Raw genomic sequence first — 21,134 nt, 5'->3', positions numbered from 1 at the left:
TCTGTCAGAGTAGGTGAGAACACTAAAGAGGTGATATATATTAAAGTTTGAAAAAGTAGATCAGGGATAGGTACTTCATAGGACTGATGCAGGCAGGTAGAAGAGTGAAGAGCTATTTTAAAAAGAGAAGGCTGCAAAGATAAACATTTTTTCAGGAACTTGATTTTTTGTTGTTGTATTTCTTTTTTTCTTTTCTTTCTTTCTTTTTTTTTTTTTTTGGTAGTACTGAGTATCTAATCCAGGCCCTTTTGCATGGCAGGCAGACTCTTTACCACTCAGCTACATGCCCAATTATTTTTTATTTTATTTTGAGACAGAATTTCCTAAGTTTCCCAGGCTGACCTCAAACTTGCCTTTCTGTTGCCTCAGATTCCCAAGCATCTAGGATTGGAAATATAGTTTTGAACACAGTTTTTTCTTTGTCTTTGTTTTATTTCTTCATTGACATTATTTTTTTTTTTTAAGGTAGAAGAGTCATGAACTGAAAAGATTGTCTTCTAGATAGAAGCCAAACTAAAAGGGTTTCAAAAATATTGAAAGGAAGAGTATACAAAGAGAAAAGAAAAGAAATGATGACTAACCCGACAGATCCTGGTTTTATGATTCCTGAAGTTTATATACTTTGATGGGAAGAAGGGGTCCTTTTTGAAAAAAATTTAAAGAGTGAATACAAAATCAGATGTAAGGAATTGTAAGGTTCCTGTGAAAATGAAAGGCCTTAAAGTCTAAGCTTCATTAGTTCTAAGTAAATTGTGTGGGCATATGACAGATGAAATTCCTGGGAGATGAGGAAGAAAGGACGATTAGGGCACTTATAATATAGTATTAGCTTTAAAAAGAAGGGAACTAGATCCTTTGTGATTTCTACTTGAATTTCCACAATTCAAGTGGCTATGTTATTACTCATTGATTTTTCTGAACCTGAAATAGTACTTATTAATAGATATTCAAATTCTTATTGATTTTATGATAAAACAGGAAGAAAAACAATGAAATTAAGCATTAAAAGGCCCCTGTTTAAACTTCAAGGCAGAAGTTTTTTTTAGTAGATGCCAGTCTTCACATGGAAGCAGGTGTCAGTGAAAATGGAACTGGAAGAGAATAATGATTTAGAATAGGATGCAAGTATTAGATGGAGAGTAGAATTAACACTGGGAAGAACATTGTGTTATCAAGAGAATGATCAAAACGATATCATTTATAAAGAGACTAAATCTTCCTACCACTTAATGTTGCAGATAGTGAAACTGTTGCTTCGTCATGGTGGAAACCCATTTCAAGCTAATAAACATGGGGAGCGCCCAGTGGATGTAGCAGAAACAGAGGAATTGGAGTTATTGCTAAAAAGAGAGGTGCCTTTGTCTGATGATGATGAAAGTTATACAGGTTGGTTTTAGATAATTTATATTCAACTGTTTAACTTTTGGTAGCTCATTCTGGATTGATTTTTTAATACATAAAATTTAAATACTGTAGAATAATGCTTGCTAGCTCTTATTAGAATCTTAGCTACCTAAAAATGATGTAGTCAGTAATCTAGGTTTTTGCTACACATACCTTGTATGAATGGCGTCATAGTGCTTTCCACCCCTTTTCTGTATTTTCTCCACAAAATTGCTGAGCTATTCCTTTATTATATTCAAGTATATTGTAGATCCTCTCCCCATGCATAGCTGCTCCTGTGACTTCTTTTCAGTCTATTCTGTATTATGCCCCTAAAAAGCAAATCCTCTCTTTTTCTGGCATTAATGAGTCATCTTCACTCTGGACATTGTTGTAGGGTAGGGGCAATTTCCTTATAAACGGTTTTTAAAAAGAAAGAGCCAAAAGAATATAACAATTTTTTTTGGTTATGTTGAAAAAGTCTGTGTATATAGATGGAAAAGGTTCAATCATATTTCAGACAAAAATCAATGAAAAAGAATTCTAAGCTGGACACTGAGGTGTACACTGCTAATCCTAGCAGCTCAGGAGGCTGAGACAGGAGAATGGAGAGTTCAAAGCCAGCGTCAGCAAAAGCAAGGTACTAAGCAACTCAGTGAGACCCTGTTTCTGAATAAAATACAAAATAGGAATGTGGTTCAGTGGTCTAGTATCCCTGAGTTCAATCCTCAGTTCCAAAAAAAGAAAAAAATAGAGTTTTTTTCAGTCTGTGGCCATATCCTCAAGAGCTTAAAGAATTCCTGTAAGCAATTAGATGTTACCTAATTGCATCTCAGAAATTTTGAGAGAGCAATAGACAGGCATCTATAGTTGGAAGCAGAGAAGTTCTAGTTTTTATTTTACATGATACAACTTTATTTTTCACCTGATAGGACAACCAAAAGAACCCACCTTCTGAATAATACATCTTTACTGCCTTGCTGAACAAAACTTAGTTGCAAATATACTCCAACTGATTAGGATATGGTGCCAAATTATGATAAATAGAATAAGGAATTTCAGAAATAAAAGATTCAGCAGTGAGCACTTACCACAAAAGAGATATTTAAATAATAGCTATAGATATCAAATTGACTATAAATGTGAGATCACATAAGAAAAATAAAAATAATTGAGTTTAAGTATCAAGTTAAAACCTTTGGGAAAAGACAACACTAAAGGTTTAGTAAAATTGTATTTCAAATATGAAAGGTTGTATAATGACATTCTATGGTAGTTGAATAAATATCAGTTACAAATGCTTTTGAAAATGCAAGAATTATCGTATTAACATTGGATAAGAATTGGATAAGTCAGAAACTAGTCCATGGTAGCAAGATGATAATTTTGTGGTAATAAAGGACATATAATTCAAAGCTGAGAATTATGTAAATATGTAAAACGTTAACTTAGAAATCTATGGTAAAATTGACAGAAATGTAGTCCTACTTTGAATCTGCAGCATTGTTTCCAGCATATTAGAATATTAGAATATCTCAAAATTGTAGACAGTGTGTACATAACTATTAATATGTATGTACAGAATGAGCCAAAATAGTGCTATATTTGGTAAAAGTTCGTAGCTATCATTAAACTTAAAAAGAAAGAAAATAAGTAACTTCAGGAAATCAGAGAGAAGAAAGAAAGGTAAAATATTAATAATGAGCAGAGTCCAATGGTGAAAAATAAATTTTCTAGGTATTGTTTCTAAGTATAATTTCTTTCTTAAAAAAACTTATTTTCTAATGTTTCTAAGTAGAATAGTGGAATGAAGTTTATTAAATAGTAGCTTATCTGGCAAGATCAACTAAATCAATAAACAGCAGATCTAATCATTGGAAAATTTATAAACATAACTGAAGAATGATGGATAGAGCCCCCAAAGTGTGAAAGATGCTTTTAGACTTTAGCACAATAATATATGTAGATCTTACCAAAACAATTAAAAGGACATATACACACAAATTCAGAGAACAGGGATACCAAGAGAAGCGGCTACAGGGGGAGACAGACAAAAGGAGAGAGAGGGGACAGGAGAAAGATTAGGCAGGTACAGAAAAAGTCAAGTTGTCTTGCAACTCTAACTCATTTTAACATATAAAATTATAAAGAACTGCTTGCTGCTTTTTCTAAGCCAGTGAAATGCTGATCTTTAACTATAAGACAGAATAGAAATATTCAAAACAGGCTCCACTATAACATAGTACCTAGCATACAGAAGTACTTAATAAAAACTGCCATATAAAATTGCTAAAGCCTTTTAAAAGAGTTTTCTGTCATTGGTGAACTTGCAGTGACTCTTATTGAGAGGACTCATACATTCTTATTGACTTTCTAGAAAATCATTTTTTATATGTATGAAAAATTCAGAAAGATGTAGCTGGAAATGCTGGCAGTATGTGTATAAAGCCATTATTATAGTAGTGCTTATACTAAAAATTTTAAATGAACTAAGTGCCCCCAAATGAGCAGAGAAATAATTTTAAAGCATATGTAACTTGTATAGCTGTTTAAAATTGTTTTTAATTATTTTAATAACATTATAAACTGGCTTCTTTATTGTGTATATTTCAAAATAAAAGGTAAACTACATTTAATTAAAAGAAAGTGCTATGGCCTTCTTAAATAAGTAAACTGCTTAGTGATATGGAGAAAATAGACCTCTAATTAAACTATTTATTAATTTAAATGTACTCATTTGAAATCACACACATATATTATTTGGAAGTACTGTTTTTGTTACTGCTCTAGTGTCTTATGAAGTGACCTTTAAAAAATTTTTTTAGTCGTGGATGAACACAATAACTTTATTCACATCCAGAATCTTATATATGTTGCACTTTCAAAATCTAGATATTATGCTAACATGAGAAAATTATCTCAAGTTATAATGACTCATTTAGCAAACACTCTTTATAGTCTTTATAAACCATTTTTTAAAAAAAACTCAGTATCATGAAAATATTTAAACACATAGCAAAATTCTAATAATGGTATAGTAAATACTTACATCCATCAACTAATTTTATAATTGTTAACTTTTGCTGCTTCCTTTATTACATTATTACATAATCACCAATTCTTCTTATTTTTTATGCATTTCATTATAAGTTACATACATCCCTAAGTACTTTAGCATACATTTCATTTGAGTTCAATGTTTGTTTATAATTTTTAGTAATATTTGCATTGTGAAACTTGCAACTCTTGACTGTAATATTCTGTGGATTTTCAGAAATGCGTTGAATTGCAGTCTAACCCCTTCAAGGTAACAAGATGCCTTCACACTCCAGAAAATTCCCTTATCCTCCTTTCCGAGTCAGTTCCCTCTCCTACAGTTGATCATTTTATACCCATCATGATAAAAATGGTTAGCAAAGAATCACTCATGACTTGAAAAATATAGGAGAAATTGTGAGCATATTAGCCTTTTCTCAACAAAAGAGAGGGAAGAAGAAAACAAACCAGTCACGGTGTAGTAGAGAAATATAGCACACCTAGATTGTGTGATCAAAATTAACATCATCCTAGAAAGGAAAGATGTTCATAATGTACTTCCAGATATAATATCCTGAGAGGGTATATAATACCACTTTTTAGTTCACAGCTGATTATATATAATCATGATGAATGCTTGTTTTTTTTTTAAACAGAGACAGGGTCATGATATGAAAGATTAGAAATGGCAGTGATAATGAGAAAGATTATTCTCATTATTCAGTAAAGACAATAAAATGTTTCAGACTATTTGAAGAGATGATAATAAAGGCAATACTTGCTATAAACTAGATCCTATACTAGATGGGGAAAATGATTATGAAGAATATTATCAGGTAGTTTAACAAGGAATATGGACAGGAGATTAGTGTTATAAGGTGGACAGCTGTATTGTGATGACATACAAGGACATTTTTATGTCTTAGCAAATACTTATTTCCTTAGTATAGTGCTGTGATGCATGCAGTTACTATCATAAGCTTCAGAAAAATATATTTACATGTGCATGTGTAGATAACAAAAGAAAAAAAATCATAAAGCAAGAGAGTAAAAGATTAATAATATAGAAGTCCAGATAGATAATGGATATATAATGTTTAATATTTTTAATTTTTCTTTTTGTAAGTTTGTAATTGTTTCCAAATAAAATTTAAAATATATACATACACAAAAATTTCCTTGCTCTGTCAATTAAAAAGACTTAAGAACATTAAGACAATAGCAATAATCATTTCTAATTCTCAGATTATGATCTTAAAAACATTTTCTACTAAAAGAAGATGAAGACTTATTTAGAAAAGGATGATTCCAAACCAAGAGTAGGAAATATGTAAGATGAGAGTAAAGCATCTTTTCATTCCAGATTTCAAGGAAGGAATCAAAGATTAATATGAAGTCTTGTCAGAAGGCCTTAAGAGATAACTTGGGGCCCTCGGGTTGTAGCTGAGTGGTAAAATGTTTGCCTGGCATGCATGAGGCCCTGGGTTCGATTCCCAACAATGCAAAACAAAAATAGGAGACAACTTGGAGCACTTTCCCACTGGTCAAAGATGGAATTTAAGCTCTGAAAAGCGTATTAATTACAAAGGTTTGGAACCCATCAAATATGGTTAAGTCCATGAGCTTATTATGATAACTTAAAAACAATCTGTCATCAGAAGACAATGAAATATTTAACTCTAAAATTAAGTAATAAAGAGAAAAATAATTTTTCTTTCCTCTGTGAACTCCTGTCACTGGACTTCATTGAGGGCAAGGAAAAGTATTTTTATAAAATTAATTCAGTTAAAATAAGTGGGGAAAAATTAAAATATGAACATCTTACAACCCCCAGTTAATATATCTAAGCTTTAATTATCAGCAGTTGCTAACATTAACTAAAAAGTGAGAAAGCAAATAAGAAAACATGTGCCATGGATGAAAGAACATGTTAAACTCCCTCTGTGGCCTTGTCAAAGGGTGCAATCCTCAGTGTTTTCAGCTCTCAGAATCCAATTGCCAGTTTATAGGGAATGTGAAGGTGAGAGAGCATATTGAATTGCAAATCAGCAAAATTTAGATTGTGGGAAACCCAAATGTGTGATTCAATCAACAGATAAATTGTATTTAAAACAAAAACAAAAAAGAACATGTAGGAATAAAAATGACTTGAAAGGCACATTATACTTTTCCAATAATGAGTACAACTAAAAAATTAATAGATTATTTATTCTTCTGTAGAAGATTTTTCTAAAACCATTAGATGACCAGGCATGGTGGCACTTGCCTGTAATCCCATTGACTCAGGAGGCTGAGGCAGGAGGATCATGAGTTCAAACATAGCCTCAGCAGTTTAGCAAGGCCTTAAGCAACTCAGTGAGACCCTGTCTCTAATAAAATATAAAAAAGGGTTGGGAATGTGGTTCAGTGGTTAAGCACACCTGCGTTGAATCTCTGGTATCAAAAAAAGAGAAAGTCATTAGGGCTGGGGCTGTAGCTCAGTGTCAGAGTGCTTCCCTTGCACATGGGAGGCACTGGGTTCAATCCTTAGCGCCACATAAAAACATACAAATAAAATAAAGGCATGCTGTCCATCTACAGCTACAAAAAATTTTCAAAAAAAGTCATTAAATGGCACATATATGTTTCGCGGTATTGATAAACTCATTTTTTTTTTAATCCTGAGAAATTCTTGAGGTGATATGTTAAAGGAAAAACCTCATAATGCATTTTAAAAAGGGTTGGGAATGTGGTTCAGTGGTTAAGCACACCTGCGTTGAATCCCTGGTATCAAAAAAAGAAAGTCATTTGAGAAAGGACCAGCAATAGTGATAATTCTTTGGTTTCACTTAGGAAATGATCCACAAAGGTATTGTCTATCCAAAAGTGAGACAAATTGTTGAAAGGAGTTGGGATGTGGGGTGAATAAAGGGAAAAGTATAATCTTGGTAAAGAGTTGACATCAATCATTACTTGAAAGTAATGTTAATGAATAGAGCTAAAACTAGGCAAAATTATGAAGGTTGCCACTTTGCTCTTGGTCTCTATTTTTTATCTCATTATCCTTCAGTAAAAAAATTTGGACTCTATTAAGTGTAGGGTACATAAATATTTCTCAGTAAATATTTATTGAATTTGGATAAGACACTGGCTCTTGGAGATTATGCCAGGGCTCTCATCCCCTATAAATCTAAGGAACCACCTGAACCTGTTTGGAGGCTGAGTCTATCATTAGGATTGGGAAAGGACCTGGAATTAGAGAACAGAGAGACTTCCTGGTGCTTCAGCTGCTGGCTTGGGAACCAAAGGGGTAGGTAGAGGTCACTTTGTTTTTCACCACTTGCCAGAGACTTTCCACTTAACCTACTCCAACATTAAGTTGCAGATAGCCAACAACAGAAAATAACAACCCTCCAAGAAATAAAAGATACTAATCAATGTGAATAAGCAAACAGTGTTAACCAAGCTAAATAAAACAACTAGAGGAAACAACTTCAGCAACAGAAATGGACATTAAGAAAATTCAGGGGCTGAGGCTGTGTGATTTCAGTGATACCGCACTTGCCTTGCATATGTGAGGCACTGGGATTGATTCTCAGCACTGCATGTAAATAAATAAAATAAAGGTCTATCAACAACGAAAAAAAAAATTTAAAAATTCAGATACAGCACAAAAAGACTTGAACAAACAATTTTATAAACAGCTTAGTAGAGGAAGATTGGAATGTTCACTGTTGAGACTTAAATTATCAAATTAAAAAATTAAACTTGTTTTGTATAATACATCAAAAATATACTAAGAGAAAGAATCATGAAAGTAAAAAGGGGCTGGGGTTGTGGCTCAGTGGTAGAGCACTACTTGCCTAGCATGTGGGGTACTGGGTTTGATTTTCAGCATCACATAAAAATAAATGCATCATGTCCATCTACAACTAAAAACAAAATAAATTAAAACATTTTAGGGAACCCTAATAGACCTAACATAAAATTTATAGGAATGTAGAAGAAAAATAAACAAGGAACCTAGGCAACGATAATATAATCAACAAAATAATTTTTTTTCTGAGCTGAAAATGCCTTAGTCTCTTGATTGTGAAACTCATTGCATTCCCCAAGTGAATTAGTGAAAAATCTCTAGATTATGCATTAGTCAAATTCCTTAGCTCTGAATGTAGCTCTTACCTACAAAGAAAAAGTCAGATCAGTGTTTGACTTCTAATTTGCGAAAGAGGAAGAAAAGACTACTGAGAGAAAATAAATATGACTTAAGAATCCTGTACCTGACCATTTACTTGTCAGATTTTTAAAAGTTGCAGATAAAGACTTAAATAGCATATAAATATATAGATATTTTTTTAGAGAGAAATAACAGAAGAATAAATCAACTTATAAATGTAGTACCTAATTGAGGGAGATTAAAAGGATATGTGAATTCTTAGTGTCAAGTCTGGCAACTGCAAACAAAAGTACAAGAGCTTTTATCATTTTAGAGATATATATAGCATTCATAATGAAATGGTAGGATGAATGAGTTCTACTTCAAAATGATATAAAAATGGGGTGAATGAATATGTGAATTGGCCAAAGATTAATGATTATTGGAGCTAAGGCAATAATATTTTGCCTACATTTTTGAAAGCTCAAACTTTAATAAAAAAAGCATTTAAAAAAATACCTATACTTTTTGATATAGCAGCATACTTCTGGGAATACCTTGTGGTTATTGTGGTGATGTTGTTGGTGTAAAAGTAAGTGTACAGTGATCACTAGGGGATTGTTTTATTAAATCAAGATACAGCCACAACATGGATTACCCTCAATCATAAAAAAGAATGTCAGTAATATACTTTGTGTTACAGTTTTCTTGGAGAGATTATCATAAGATATTGAGTGAGAAAGATCAATATGAATAGTCAGAGGTCATTTTTATTAAGAAAGCAGTGTTCCTTAATTTTAGGGTTTTTTGTTTGGTTTTATTTTTGTGGTGCTAGGAATGGAACCAGAACCTCACATTTAGTAGGCAGATGCTTTACTGCTGACCAATACCAGTGGCCCTGAAGAATATTTTGAAAACCTACATGTATTTGTATATGTACATATAATATTTTAGCATGAAATTTTGTAAGCATACTGCTAATGAAGCATGTGTTGGGGACTACTTGCAGAGGAAGTGATGATTTTGGTGGAGGGGAAAAGGTAGATGTTAAGCTTGCCACAATTGTGACAGTATTTGTGTGCATATTAATATACAAATTTTGTCAATATGATCTGCTCTTGGTTTGCCCTTTGTTTACTTTTCTAACTTCTTCCATTCATAACTAAGTTTCTTAAAGTAATAGACTACTTTCCATGGAGTCTATTTTTACTGAGAGCACACAGGTTGTTAGCTGTATTTTAGTCCTTGTCTTTCAGACTATGTAGAATTTAATGTTAATCATATTCTTACTAAAATTCTTTTACCTTGGTTTCTGGGACATAATTCTCTTTGACTTTCACCCAGCTTCCCACACTGCCTTTGTAGAATCTCATTTTCATTTGCTTCCTATATTTTCTAATTCCATCTGCTAGCCATAAGATGAAAATTCTCTAAACATTTTTTGTGCTATGTGGAATCAGGATTATATTATCTGAAATTGCATTTTATTCCATTAGAAAGTAAGAAAATAAGATTGAAACGTAGACGTTTTTATGCGGCATATTCTGTTTATTATAGCTATGAACTCTTCATTGGTCTCTTCTGAAAAATGGCATTGTGAAAAACAGCTTTTGTTAAAAAACATTTCCATAGAAGGATGTGCTGCAACAAAATTTTCCCACAAGAAAGGTATTTTATTGGAACGTATGTGTTTAATTAGAGCAGAACACATATTTTAGAACCTTTTTAATTTTCACAGATCTTAATGATTACCTGTGTTCATCAGCTATGTATTGATCTTTCAGAATATTTACTTTCCACCTGGTGAATGTGCCTGAATTATTGCTTAATCAAAGTCCCTCAAGAAATGATGCAAAAATTATCAGTAAGTATCATACAAAGATTTTGGAGTTGCTAAAAAAAGACTGATGAAAATACCCAAAGTTTAATTTACATGAGGTCCTTATTAGACTTAACTATTATCAAACTTCATTCACTCTAAATTCAGAATTACTAGTATTTAATCAAGAATTACTTTAAGGCCTGGAGTTGTAGCTCAGTGGTAGAGCACTTGCCTTGCGTGCATGAGGCACTGGATTAAATTCTCAGCACCACATAAAAATAAATAAATAAAGATATTGTGTCTATCTACAACTAAAAAGAAAAAGGAAAAGAATTACTTTAACTGCCCATAGATGTTTATATGTGGAAAGACTTAAAGCATTGTTATCTATCTGCTATGTCATGTCATCCATGTGACAGATACACTTTAAGTGCTGCAAAGTTAGAGAATAATCAAGACTGAATTTTAGAACTTAAAAATTTTGGAGTAAATGGAAGTGTGTTAGCTAAGTAGCACTCCACATATGTTTTGTTCCATTAGGCATTGTGCTTTATTTTAGTCAGTTCTATTCAGAGTAGCCATTCTATAATCTGTTACTAGTCTTCAAGATGAGGAGCTCATGCCAAAATGTAAATCAACATAGTACTTTCTTCATCAAAAAGGAAAAAAGTGCTGTGGAAAAATATCAGCTAAAATTAACAGTCAACTAAAATTAACAGTGTGCTTAATGACATACTTAATTTCCACTTCTGGCACAAGCCTTCTTTTTGTAAGAGATCAGTAGTAAATAAATTACAGATGGCCTCACTTCATGAACCACACTTGGAGCAGCAGTTTTGTGTCATGCGTATCAGACATGAAAGTGTTACAGGAATACAAGCTCTGATTAATATAGCCTATTTGTGTATAAATGTGTGGTTCTTTTTATTTTGCATACTTTTGTAATCTTTTTCCCTTTAGTCTTCTCCCGTAGTCTTATTTCACATTACCTTCTTATAGCAAATTCTATCTAATAACAATGTTTGCTACCAATGATTGCTTCTTGCTATCATACTGAGAATTCATAGAGAGCCAGATCTTACTCATAAACCATAATTATGATAATGGAAAAGTGGGTAACTCTCTATCATATAATGTCCCCTATAATTTCTGATACTTACTAATTGCCAAAGTAGAGGTTTTGTTAGCAACTTTGCCAGATACTGGTTTTACTACTTTAAAACGGTGCCCACTGTACAAACTTTAAATGCCAGTCATTGTCATAAGAGCTATTCATCTTTTTCTGATCTTTGTCAACAGTCTGGCCTTGTTTCTTAAGCAGCTGCTATAAACTTTCCTCACATTATATGGAAGAAAATGTTTCATCATAATAAATAACCAAGCTGTTTTTTGAGATAGGAGACTTGTAAAAAACAGTGATATATAATTACCATATAGTGTTTACTAAGTGCATTTGTGTGTCATAAAATATATAAAACAAGCAGTATTTTTGAATCCTCATTTTGTCCATGTTAAAATAGTAAATCGTATTATTACACCACAAATACATTGTCATAATTTTTGAAACTTACTTCCTCAGTTTCATATTTCAGGAACTATGAAAATACAAATATCAGTACATGCTTATGGAAATTGTAACATTTAATATATTAAGAAGTCTAGAAACAATCCAAATATTTAAGTTACATTATACCAGAATTTTTAACTGAATGTCTTATGTGATATTAACTGTCTATGAGTAGGAAGAAGATCACCTTAGGAAGTTTTAAAGCAAACCTTTTTTGAGCGGTAGAACAAGGATTGAACAAGCAAGCCGTACCAAGGATTGAACACACGGCACTCAGCTATTGAGCCATATATCTCGAGCCCTATTTTGTATTTTATTTAGAGACAGGGTATCATTGAGTTGCTCAGCACCTCTATTTTGCTCAGGCTGGCTTTGAACTCGTGATTCTCCTGCCTCAGCCTCTCAAGCCACTGGGATTACAGGTGTGCTTCACTGTACCCAGCTTCAAGCAAACCTGTAATTAGAATTATGGATATTCTAGGAAGAGGTTACTTAAAGTGTTATGTATGTCAGCATGTTTGATCATTAGACTCTAGACTCAATAGAGCATTTTATAGAGTAGTTTATATATTGGTATACTAAAGATTTCACTACTTTATGTGAAAGTTAAAATGTAAATAGCATTTTTTGTTTCTTTCCAAATGGCATATTTTAATAACTTTCAGTGTATTTGTTAGATTGTAATATAGATTTGAACTTTTGTGGAAAATCAGTGTCCATTTATAACTCAAGAATCTATTTTACCAAGATTGTTAATGATTTTCTTGATAAAGCCTATTTCTGAAATTGTTGAATAATACCAAACACCATATTTGGTGCTTATCTTTTATATATATCCCTTTATTATCAATACTTCAAAATAGCTATTTAGGAATCTTATGTTCAGAAGACTGAGCATACACCATAATAGGCAATCAGGTATTCCTTAATTACTAATTAAAAGAAGTTTTGTTCTAGTGTTTTTGCATGCCCTGTTTTCTCCTCTTTTTTGTAGCATGTATGCTTTACACACAGAGTTCTTAATTTTAATTTTTAAAATGTTTTCTACGTAATTACCGTCAGTTTCCTTCTACCAATATTTTAAAATCTATAGTTTTTTAAATTAAATTGGTAGTTTTAAATCAATACAGATTTTATCATGTGTTTTATGTGAATTAATTATATTAAACTAGTCCCAAAATCTAAGAATTTTTAATTTCAGGTGGCATGATTTATTATAGAAAAATATGTCAGTTTTTAAGTAGAGGTAAAAGTGGAAATTATGAATACCTAAATTAATATACATTGTAAAAATTCACTCTTTAGCAGTGTCAATAAAAATTATATTCTGCATCTTTGACTTGCATAGCATGCACATATATATCAGAAAAATGGAAAATTATAGTTGCAGCTGCTGTGTGCTCTGGATGGTTTGCACATTAACACGTTGTAAGTGTTTAAATTTTGAAATGTAATATAGTAATATTATTAAATGTAACATAGTAGAAATTCCAAGTATATTTGCCCCCAAAATGTAAAGTTATTTATCACAAATATCAAGATTAATTTTTTTTTTTTAGTGTTCTTTAAAAAGCTGAATTTCTGTCAGTAACTTAAAGTGAGTCTGTCACATAATAATTATAGTGTGATATTGCTGAATATTTAAGACAAAAACTCTATTCAAGGGATATTTTTGGGCAGAACCCTAAAAACCCTTTTGCTTTAAAACATTGATTATATGTGTGTACATTTAAATGAGTTCATCTTGAGCTACATCATCCTGTCTGCAGAAAAATGTTTTTATCTCGTCATGATTTAAAGGACCTTCATGTAATGTTATATATTCATGATGGAATATCTGAGACTGGGTGATTTTTGTCAGTTTCCTTTAGTGACATCAAAATTTCTGTTGTGGTACCTGTCCTATTTTCAAAGGAGGGAAACTGTATTGTTTGTAGAATCAATTTCTGTGTTAGCAACAATTTTAGTAGAAGAGCGTTGTGTGATAACTAATGGGAGTGTAAATAGAGTGCAGTGATACTTGATTTTTATTTCATTTGTAGATTTTACTTTCAGACTTAGTATTTTCAGCTATTGATGATGTTCTTTTCCCTCTCCATCTCACAACTACACTCTCAGCTATAATTCTCTTACCAATATCTATTACTATAAAACTAAAATGAAAATAAATGCTCACATGGTGAACTTATTTTCAAATAGAAGTATAATTACTTTTTGCCAATAAAACACTTAACATTCTGGAGAATTTAGAATTGAAGTTTACAGATGTAAATTTAGAAGAGACAGTTTGAAATTATCTAATTTCCCCTTTTTTAAGCTACATGACTTAGTTTGGGGATGTGAAAGCTATTAAGGTTTGTTTCTTAAATACAGGTGCATTTTGTAAATGTTACTTTCTTTGCCTAGGTAACATAACCGTTATGTTTATATAATTTTTAATTATAAATATAGTAGTTTTGGTTAGTGAACTATTGCAGAACAAAGGAAATATCAACTAAAAGGATCCTGCTGCAGTTGTAAAACTTTCTTCCCAGTGAGGCCCTAGATATTCTCTTAAACTGAGATTCTCAGTTTTTTTCTATTAATTTCTGTGTTTTCTTAGTAGAAGAGTCTTATACTTAGAGAGCATTCTCAGCTGGAAGACTAGGATTAGAGACTACTAACCACAAACCTCCTAACTCACAGGAGACTCTTCCATAAACCAACTGCTTAATCAAATGGATTTTTCTCTTTATCCACTTGAAAAGAAATACCAAGTTTGAGGAAAATGACTGAATTAAAGCCAAAAATTGAGTCTGTAGATGGTAAATATTGCAGGAAAAGAAAGGTAAGTTCTCAGTGTTCTTGAGGATCCACCACCGTATTAAGAGAAGATTGCTGTAAAAGAGAATAACAAGAGGCCAAAGAGACCTTGAAATTCAAGTATATGATAACTAAATATTCTATACAGTACTGAGGACTAGACTAAGACATTGCTGAAGATCTAATTAGAGATGTGGAAGAAGGGTATATGAGACATACAGAAAACAAAAACATTGGAAATGCAAGAAAAACATTATTTTAAAAAAAAACCCACCCAGAACATCTTATTCACATTCCAAAAAAGAGCAAATGATATGAAAAGAATTTAATTTGTGAAAAGTGCCTTTTAACTGAAGAAAGATATATGTTTTCAGATCAAAAAGATTTTTTTTTATCTTCCCTCTCCAATGAAAGAGGAGAGGGGGACCAAAAGAAAAAAAAATGCACAACACATATCATAACTTTAAGGATAAGGATTTATTTTAAATTTGTTGAAACAGAAACAGGGAAACATGATAGAAACAAAAGCAAAAAAAAAAATTGTGTCGACAAATTCAGGTTTTTGATGAAAAATTCTAGAATGACAGCAATAAGCACTTGGTTTACCTTAATACAGAGGATCAGAATTTTGTGGAAAATATTTTCAAGGAAAGACTAGATTCTTAACACACAATTGTAATGAAAAACAAAAAGAGATGGAGACAAGCAAGGTACAGGGGCAGAGTAAAAGGGGCTGCTCATCTGAGATGCCAGCTTTATTTATATCCATAAGTTACATTAGGTCATTGACATCATTAGTACATATTGCTCATTGTGTAAAGTTACTGTTAGGTGATCAGGTTTAGGCCCAATGACACATTGGTGTTGTATAAGACATTTATTCCCAGAAGCTGAGTGTTTGAAATTAAGTTCAAGGCTGGTAAGACTCTAGCACAGAGCTTCCTCTCTCTATTTTTATGGTTTTCTAACATGAACTGTCTTATTTTTTAACAAAAAAATCCATAAATGCTGTTTTTAAATAAATAAAGCAGTTAAGATTACTTGAAGTATACATGGGGACTTTTTTTAAGCACTAGCTCATTCTTATAAACAAACACTGTTCTCATTGTAAAAGTAATTCTTAGTATTCCTAGTATTGAAAAAAATATGTAAATCTTGATTGAGTGCCTTAAACACATGCACAAACTTTTTGTTGTAGGGATTTTGAAATAATTCAGACAATAATCTTTTCCCACTCTGCTTTTTAAAAATAGCTATGTTAATTGTAGGAGCTTATATTTTAGCACTCCTGGACTGTCTAGGTTTGATCCCTGATTCTTTGATCTTGAGCAGAGTAGTTAACCTGTGTGTGCACAGGTTCCACATCTATAAAATAGGAATCACAGTATTACCTTGTGGAGGTGTGATAAAAGTTCAGTGGGTTAATACATGAATGCATAAAAACTTGACTGAGCATTAGCAGCTAATACATATTAGCTTTGAAAATAGTGATAACTCATCACATTAGACATTTATTTTAAATAAAATATTTGTAACTATACACAGTATTTTCATCTTAAATATTCTCAAACTTAAAATATCATTTGTGTTTACCGTTATTGAACTGGAAATTTTCATCCAGATTCACTAGGTTAAATCACTTAAAGTATTCAAGGCATGACTTTTTTTCTTGATGTAAATTTGCCAAATCGCTGCTGTTCATAGAATTTTGCTGTATATGTATCTCTCAGGCTTCTTGTTCACTAAGTTCCCGTCACCCAAATCATGCTCAAATTTTTTTTTTCAAATTGATAAAAGGGGCTTGGATTGTGGCTCTGTGGTTGAGTACTTGCTTCACAAGCTTAAGGCACTAGGTTTAATCTTTAGCACCACGTAAAAATAAAATAAAGATATTATGTTTATTAAAAAAAATCTTAAATTGACAAACTGATGAAAATGCCCTTTTCCCCGTACAACTTTGGTACATATTTGATATTTCATTTTTATCTTACCAATGTGACAAAATATTTCCCTTCAATTTGTATACTATAAAGTTTGACATTTCCTATATTATCTTTCATCAGATTTCATTTTTCCATGGTGTTAAAATTTGACATTTAATAATCATTTCATGAAAAGATTTATGAAACATGAATTAGGCCTAGCCTATTTGGGAAAAAAAATAGACTACACAATTTAGAAACCTTGAAAAGACTGTAGGTCTGATAACCCCCTTTCATTACTGTGATAGACAAAAAGCTAAGCAGACTCTTGAGATTTCCTACCCACTGGTGTACACATCCCATGTAAGCCCTGATACTATGGATAAGGTAGATTTTACTCCTATGCTCAGATCATAGGAGTATATGAACAGATCATGTCATAAAAAAGGAAGGTTGTCTAAATAGGCCTGATGAAATCATTTTTCTGACTCAGGAAAGAAAGGTAGAGATCTAAAGCATGAGAAGGATTTGGCAAGTTATAACTGGCTTGAAGAATGATGGAAACATAGCAAGTAATGTAGGCATCCCCTGTTTGACAACCAGTAAGTTAATGGGAAGCTCAGTCCTAGAAGCATAAGGAGATGAGTTCTGCCTATTACAAGAATGAGCTTAGAATTGGAAATTTTTCCTGAGCTCCTAGACAGGAATTTAACCTAATCACCACCTTGATTGTATCCTTAGAGGCTCTAAGCCAATTACCAGTAATACAGTGCCCAAATCTTTAATCTGCAGAATTTTTTTTTTTTTTTGGAAAAAATGCAACTTTATTGAATATATACAGACTTTTGTCATTCCCTAAATAATACAGTATAACCACTATTTACCTAGCATTTACATCATATCAAGCAAAAAAGAATATAAATAAATACAAATGCTTTAAAGTATACATGAGAATATGTGTATGTTATATGCAGATACTAAACCGTTTTATATAAGGGACTTGAGCATGTGCAGATTTTGTTATCTGTCTGGGGGTCCTGCAACCAATTCTGTAACAGTGGTTCACTTCACCTTTTAAATATAGGCCTCTTCTGCTCTAAGGCTTTCTTTTCCTCCTCTTATCTTTTTTTTTTTTTTAGAGTCACCTATATACGTACAGCAATCATAATGTCTATTCTATTCTGTTGCCCTTCATATCCCCCCCCACTCCTCCCCTCCCCTCCCATCATTTCTCTATCCAATCTAATGTGACACACTTTTTTTTCCTTTTTCTCATCATAACATCATACATGTAATCTGTATAACGATGAGGTTCTTCCATCTTCTGTGTAACTCCCCTTCTCCCTCTTTTTCCTTCCCACCTCTCTTCCCTATTTAGAGGTAGTTGTCTTCTCATGCTCTTCCTCCCTATCCCATTTTAAGTCACCCCCCTTATATCAGAGAAGACAATCGGCATTTGTTTTTTAGGGATTGGCTAACTTCACTTAGCATAATCTAATCTGCTGAATTTTAAGCTAAGAAATAAATCAACACATTTGTATCTGAGATGTGAATATTTCAAAATCAAGAGAATTACAAATAAATACTAAGTTCACATTGGAAATTCAAACTCAGGAGGATATGTTTAATTTGTGGGTCTTTTCCCCAAAGCACTTTACATGTAAATTGATTACAGTAAGTATGCTACATTGTGAAATAAAGATAGAAGACATTTGAATGCTTATGGAAAGCTCATTTTAGTGGACATTTGTATAGTTAATCATGCAACATGATGCTTGTGAGTACCAATATCAGAGGAACTTAACTTTGGAGACCTCACTTTGCTACTTAGTAGCTTTACGGTCTTGGACAAATTTATTAGTAATATCAACATTGTTAAATAGGAGCATTCTCAACATGTAAGATGGACAGATAAGTGAGACAATTAATAGAACTTGTATAAATACAGTGTTCATTTTACCAAGGCTAATTTTCAATAAAAGCTTTCCATTTAGTTATTAAAAACACCTAATAAAATCATTACATACTATCATTAAATTTTAGTTGGCAAATGAAAGTTTACATTTTACTATCTCGTACCATTTTATTTTTCTCTCTCTACTACCATTTTTGCTCCCTCCTCTTCAAGAAGTACTAAAATGTATTTTACACAAGTGGTTGTGTGACTAATACTTTTTTAAATATAAAAATATAAATTGGAGCTAGGAATGTAGCTTAGTGGTAGATCACTTACCACTGGGAGGAAATATCTGTATGTATGTGTTTATTCCACCAAGCACTAATACATAATATATTGGATATCAATATAATGTTTTTGGTTCACTCTATTTCTTCTTTCTCTTCACTGCTTCATGCCATGGGGGAAAAACTTCATATCTGCTTACATTCATTATGTCTGGTGGTTTCTGCTGTCCTCATTGTATCCTTGTGATAAATGAAATAAGTCAGCTTGTCTTCAGTCTCAGAGTTCAAAGTTAAACAAATATGAAAAGTGATGGGATTGCATTTGGGGTTTTTTAAATAGTCATATACTTCATTGGATTTGGCAGAAGGGCATGTTACTTAAATTTTTTAATAGACATGTGATACATTCTTTTTTTTTCTAGGCAGGGAATTAAGATCACACACATCGTATATGCCAGGTATGTTCCAAGCACTTCATATAAATTAGTTCATTTAATCCTCATAACATCCCTGCAAGCATTAATCCCTAATAACAGATTACTGATCTGTTAAGTAGCAGAGAAAACATTTGAACCTAAGGCTAATGCCAGAACCTGGGTGTTTTTCCACTGTTCCAGGCTGTTTGTTACTCTGTATAGGAAGTTCAGAGTCAGATGATTTTGATGCCAGCATATAACTGAAGTATGGATTTAGTATTGTGCATTTACTTGATTTAATCACACAGTATGAAATGTGCATGACTAATCTCTTCATTGTGTACACAAATGTAACACTTTCTGTACCCAAGGGTGCTCAAAAATGAAATAAATTGGTAATACTTTTTTTTTTTTTTTTACCATAGATCTACTATCAATTAATTTAAAATCCCTGATGAAAGAATATATTTTCATACATAATGAGCCTCTGGGTTCAATCCCCAGTACCAAAGTAAATTAATTAAACCCTTTAAAAAATAAATCCACCTGGAGCATAGGTCCAGAAAATAAAGCAGGTAAAACCATTAAGTGCTGTTCCCATTTACAGAATGACAAAGATAAGTTAATCAAAACCTTCCTCAGTATTAAATCTACAGCATGCTTGAGATAAAAGTCAAACAGTGTTCCAACCATTTGATTTCAAACCAAGTATATTTTATGTTTAGAAATCCCAAAAATATATTTCATTAAGAAATACAGAAAAAACAAATATCACCACATCGATCCCAAAATTATCTTGTGAGGAAAAGAAAGAGAATTTGGATAAACTTTGCTGTTTTTTCCCTTGCTTAAGTCCCACCATGTTTGCGAATAACAGCTAACAGATGCCAGCTCTTGAAAGCCTATGTGTCAAGTCATTTCTCGTTGAATGTTTTTGGAATTTTTATGTTACATTTTATTTATCTATTCATACATTCTGCTACATGATTATATCTGAATAATCTGGACAGTTTTCTTTCTGGGTAGTCATTTATTTGATCATGTGAATGTCATGGTAAAAGGAAGAAGATATAGGAATGGACAAATAAGAACCCTCACTAGTCACATCATCACAGAATTTTAGTCTCAAGATGGAAAAGCCTAATTCTAGTTTGAACCATAGTTTACAGTACACTATTTTTTTTTTAAAGAGAGAGGAGAGAGAGAGAGAGAGAATTTTAATATTTATTTTTTAGTTCTTGGCGGACACAACATCTTTGTATGTGGTGCTGAGGATCGAACCCGGGCCGCACGCATGCCAGGCGAGCGCGCTACCGCTTGAGCCACATCCCCAGCCCTACAGTACACTATTAATGGAAATTAGTGGCAATGGTTGCTAAAAGTAAAAGTTAAGTTGAATGACCCAAGGTTGACTGAACTTACTGAATCCAGGACAATCTTTATGTTAAAAATTTTCCTAATTACCTATTTAATTATAAAAATCTTTTTATACCACTACTTGGCAAGTTAATAAAGGCAATTACATATTTAAAATTTTTTTTTCAAAATCAGAATCCAAATGAAGTCTTTACATTGAAATTAATGTCTCAAGTATCTCTTTAATGCTTTTATACCTGATCTTAGCCAAAAGACAGAGAAGCAGTTATGCTTTAATTAGTTTGTTGTATTTATACATAATAATTGGGTTTATTTTTATATTATTATACATGCATAGATTTAATTATTTTCAGTTCCTTACACCCCACCTTTTCTTCCCTCTCCTAATCTCCCTCTTTTGTATTCCTGTTCCTTCCAATCACTTACTTATTTTTAATTGGTGTTTTGTATATGTACATAAAGGTGAAGTTCACTGTGATGTATTTATACA

General features: G+C 32.2%; 1 protein-coding gene across 9 annotated transcripts in view; it reads left to right on the top strand.

Moving 5' to 3' along the window:
• The window catches only part of Ankrd12 (ankyrin repeat domain 12), a 118,161-nt gene that overhangs the window by 71,032 nt on the left and 25,995 nt on the right, over nt 1–21,134 (top strand). For 5 of the 9 annotated variants that reach the window (XM_071602464.1, XM_071602460.1, XM_071602466.1 and 2 more), the window contains 2 exons: nt 1,239–1,386; nt 19,274–19,309. In XM_071602464.1, the coding sequence (XP_071458565.1) occupies nt 1,239–1,386; nt 19,274–19,309 (184 nt within the window). Of the gene's footprint in view, nt 1–1,238; nt 1,387–10,159; nt 10,223–10,338; nt 10,419–19,273; nt 19,310–21,134 lie in introns of those variants that run through there. The other 4 variants (XM_071602463.1, XM_071602465.1, XM_071602467.1 and 1 more) reach the window with 3 other exon arrangements.

The sequence above is a fragment of the Marmota flaviventris genome, chromosome 16, assembly GCF_047511675.1.
Source record: "Marmota flaviventris isolate mMarFla1 chromosome 16, mMarFla1.hap1, whole genome shotgun sequence".
NCBI lineage: Eukaryota > Metazoa > Chordata > Mammalia > Rodentia > Sciuridae > Marmota > Marmota flaviventris.
Note: the sequence above shows the minus strand (reverse complement) of the source record. Positions and strands in the feature narration are given on the sequence as shown.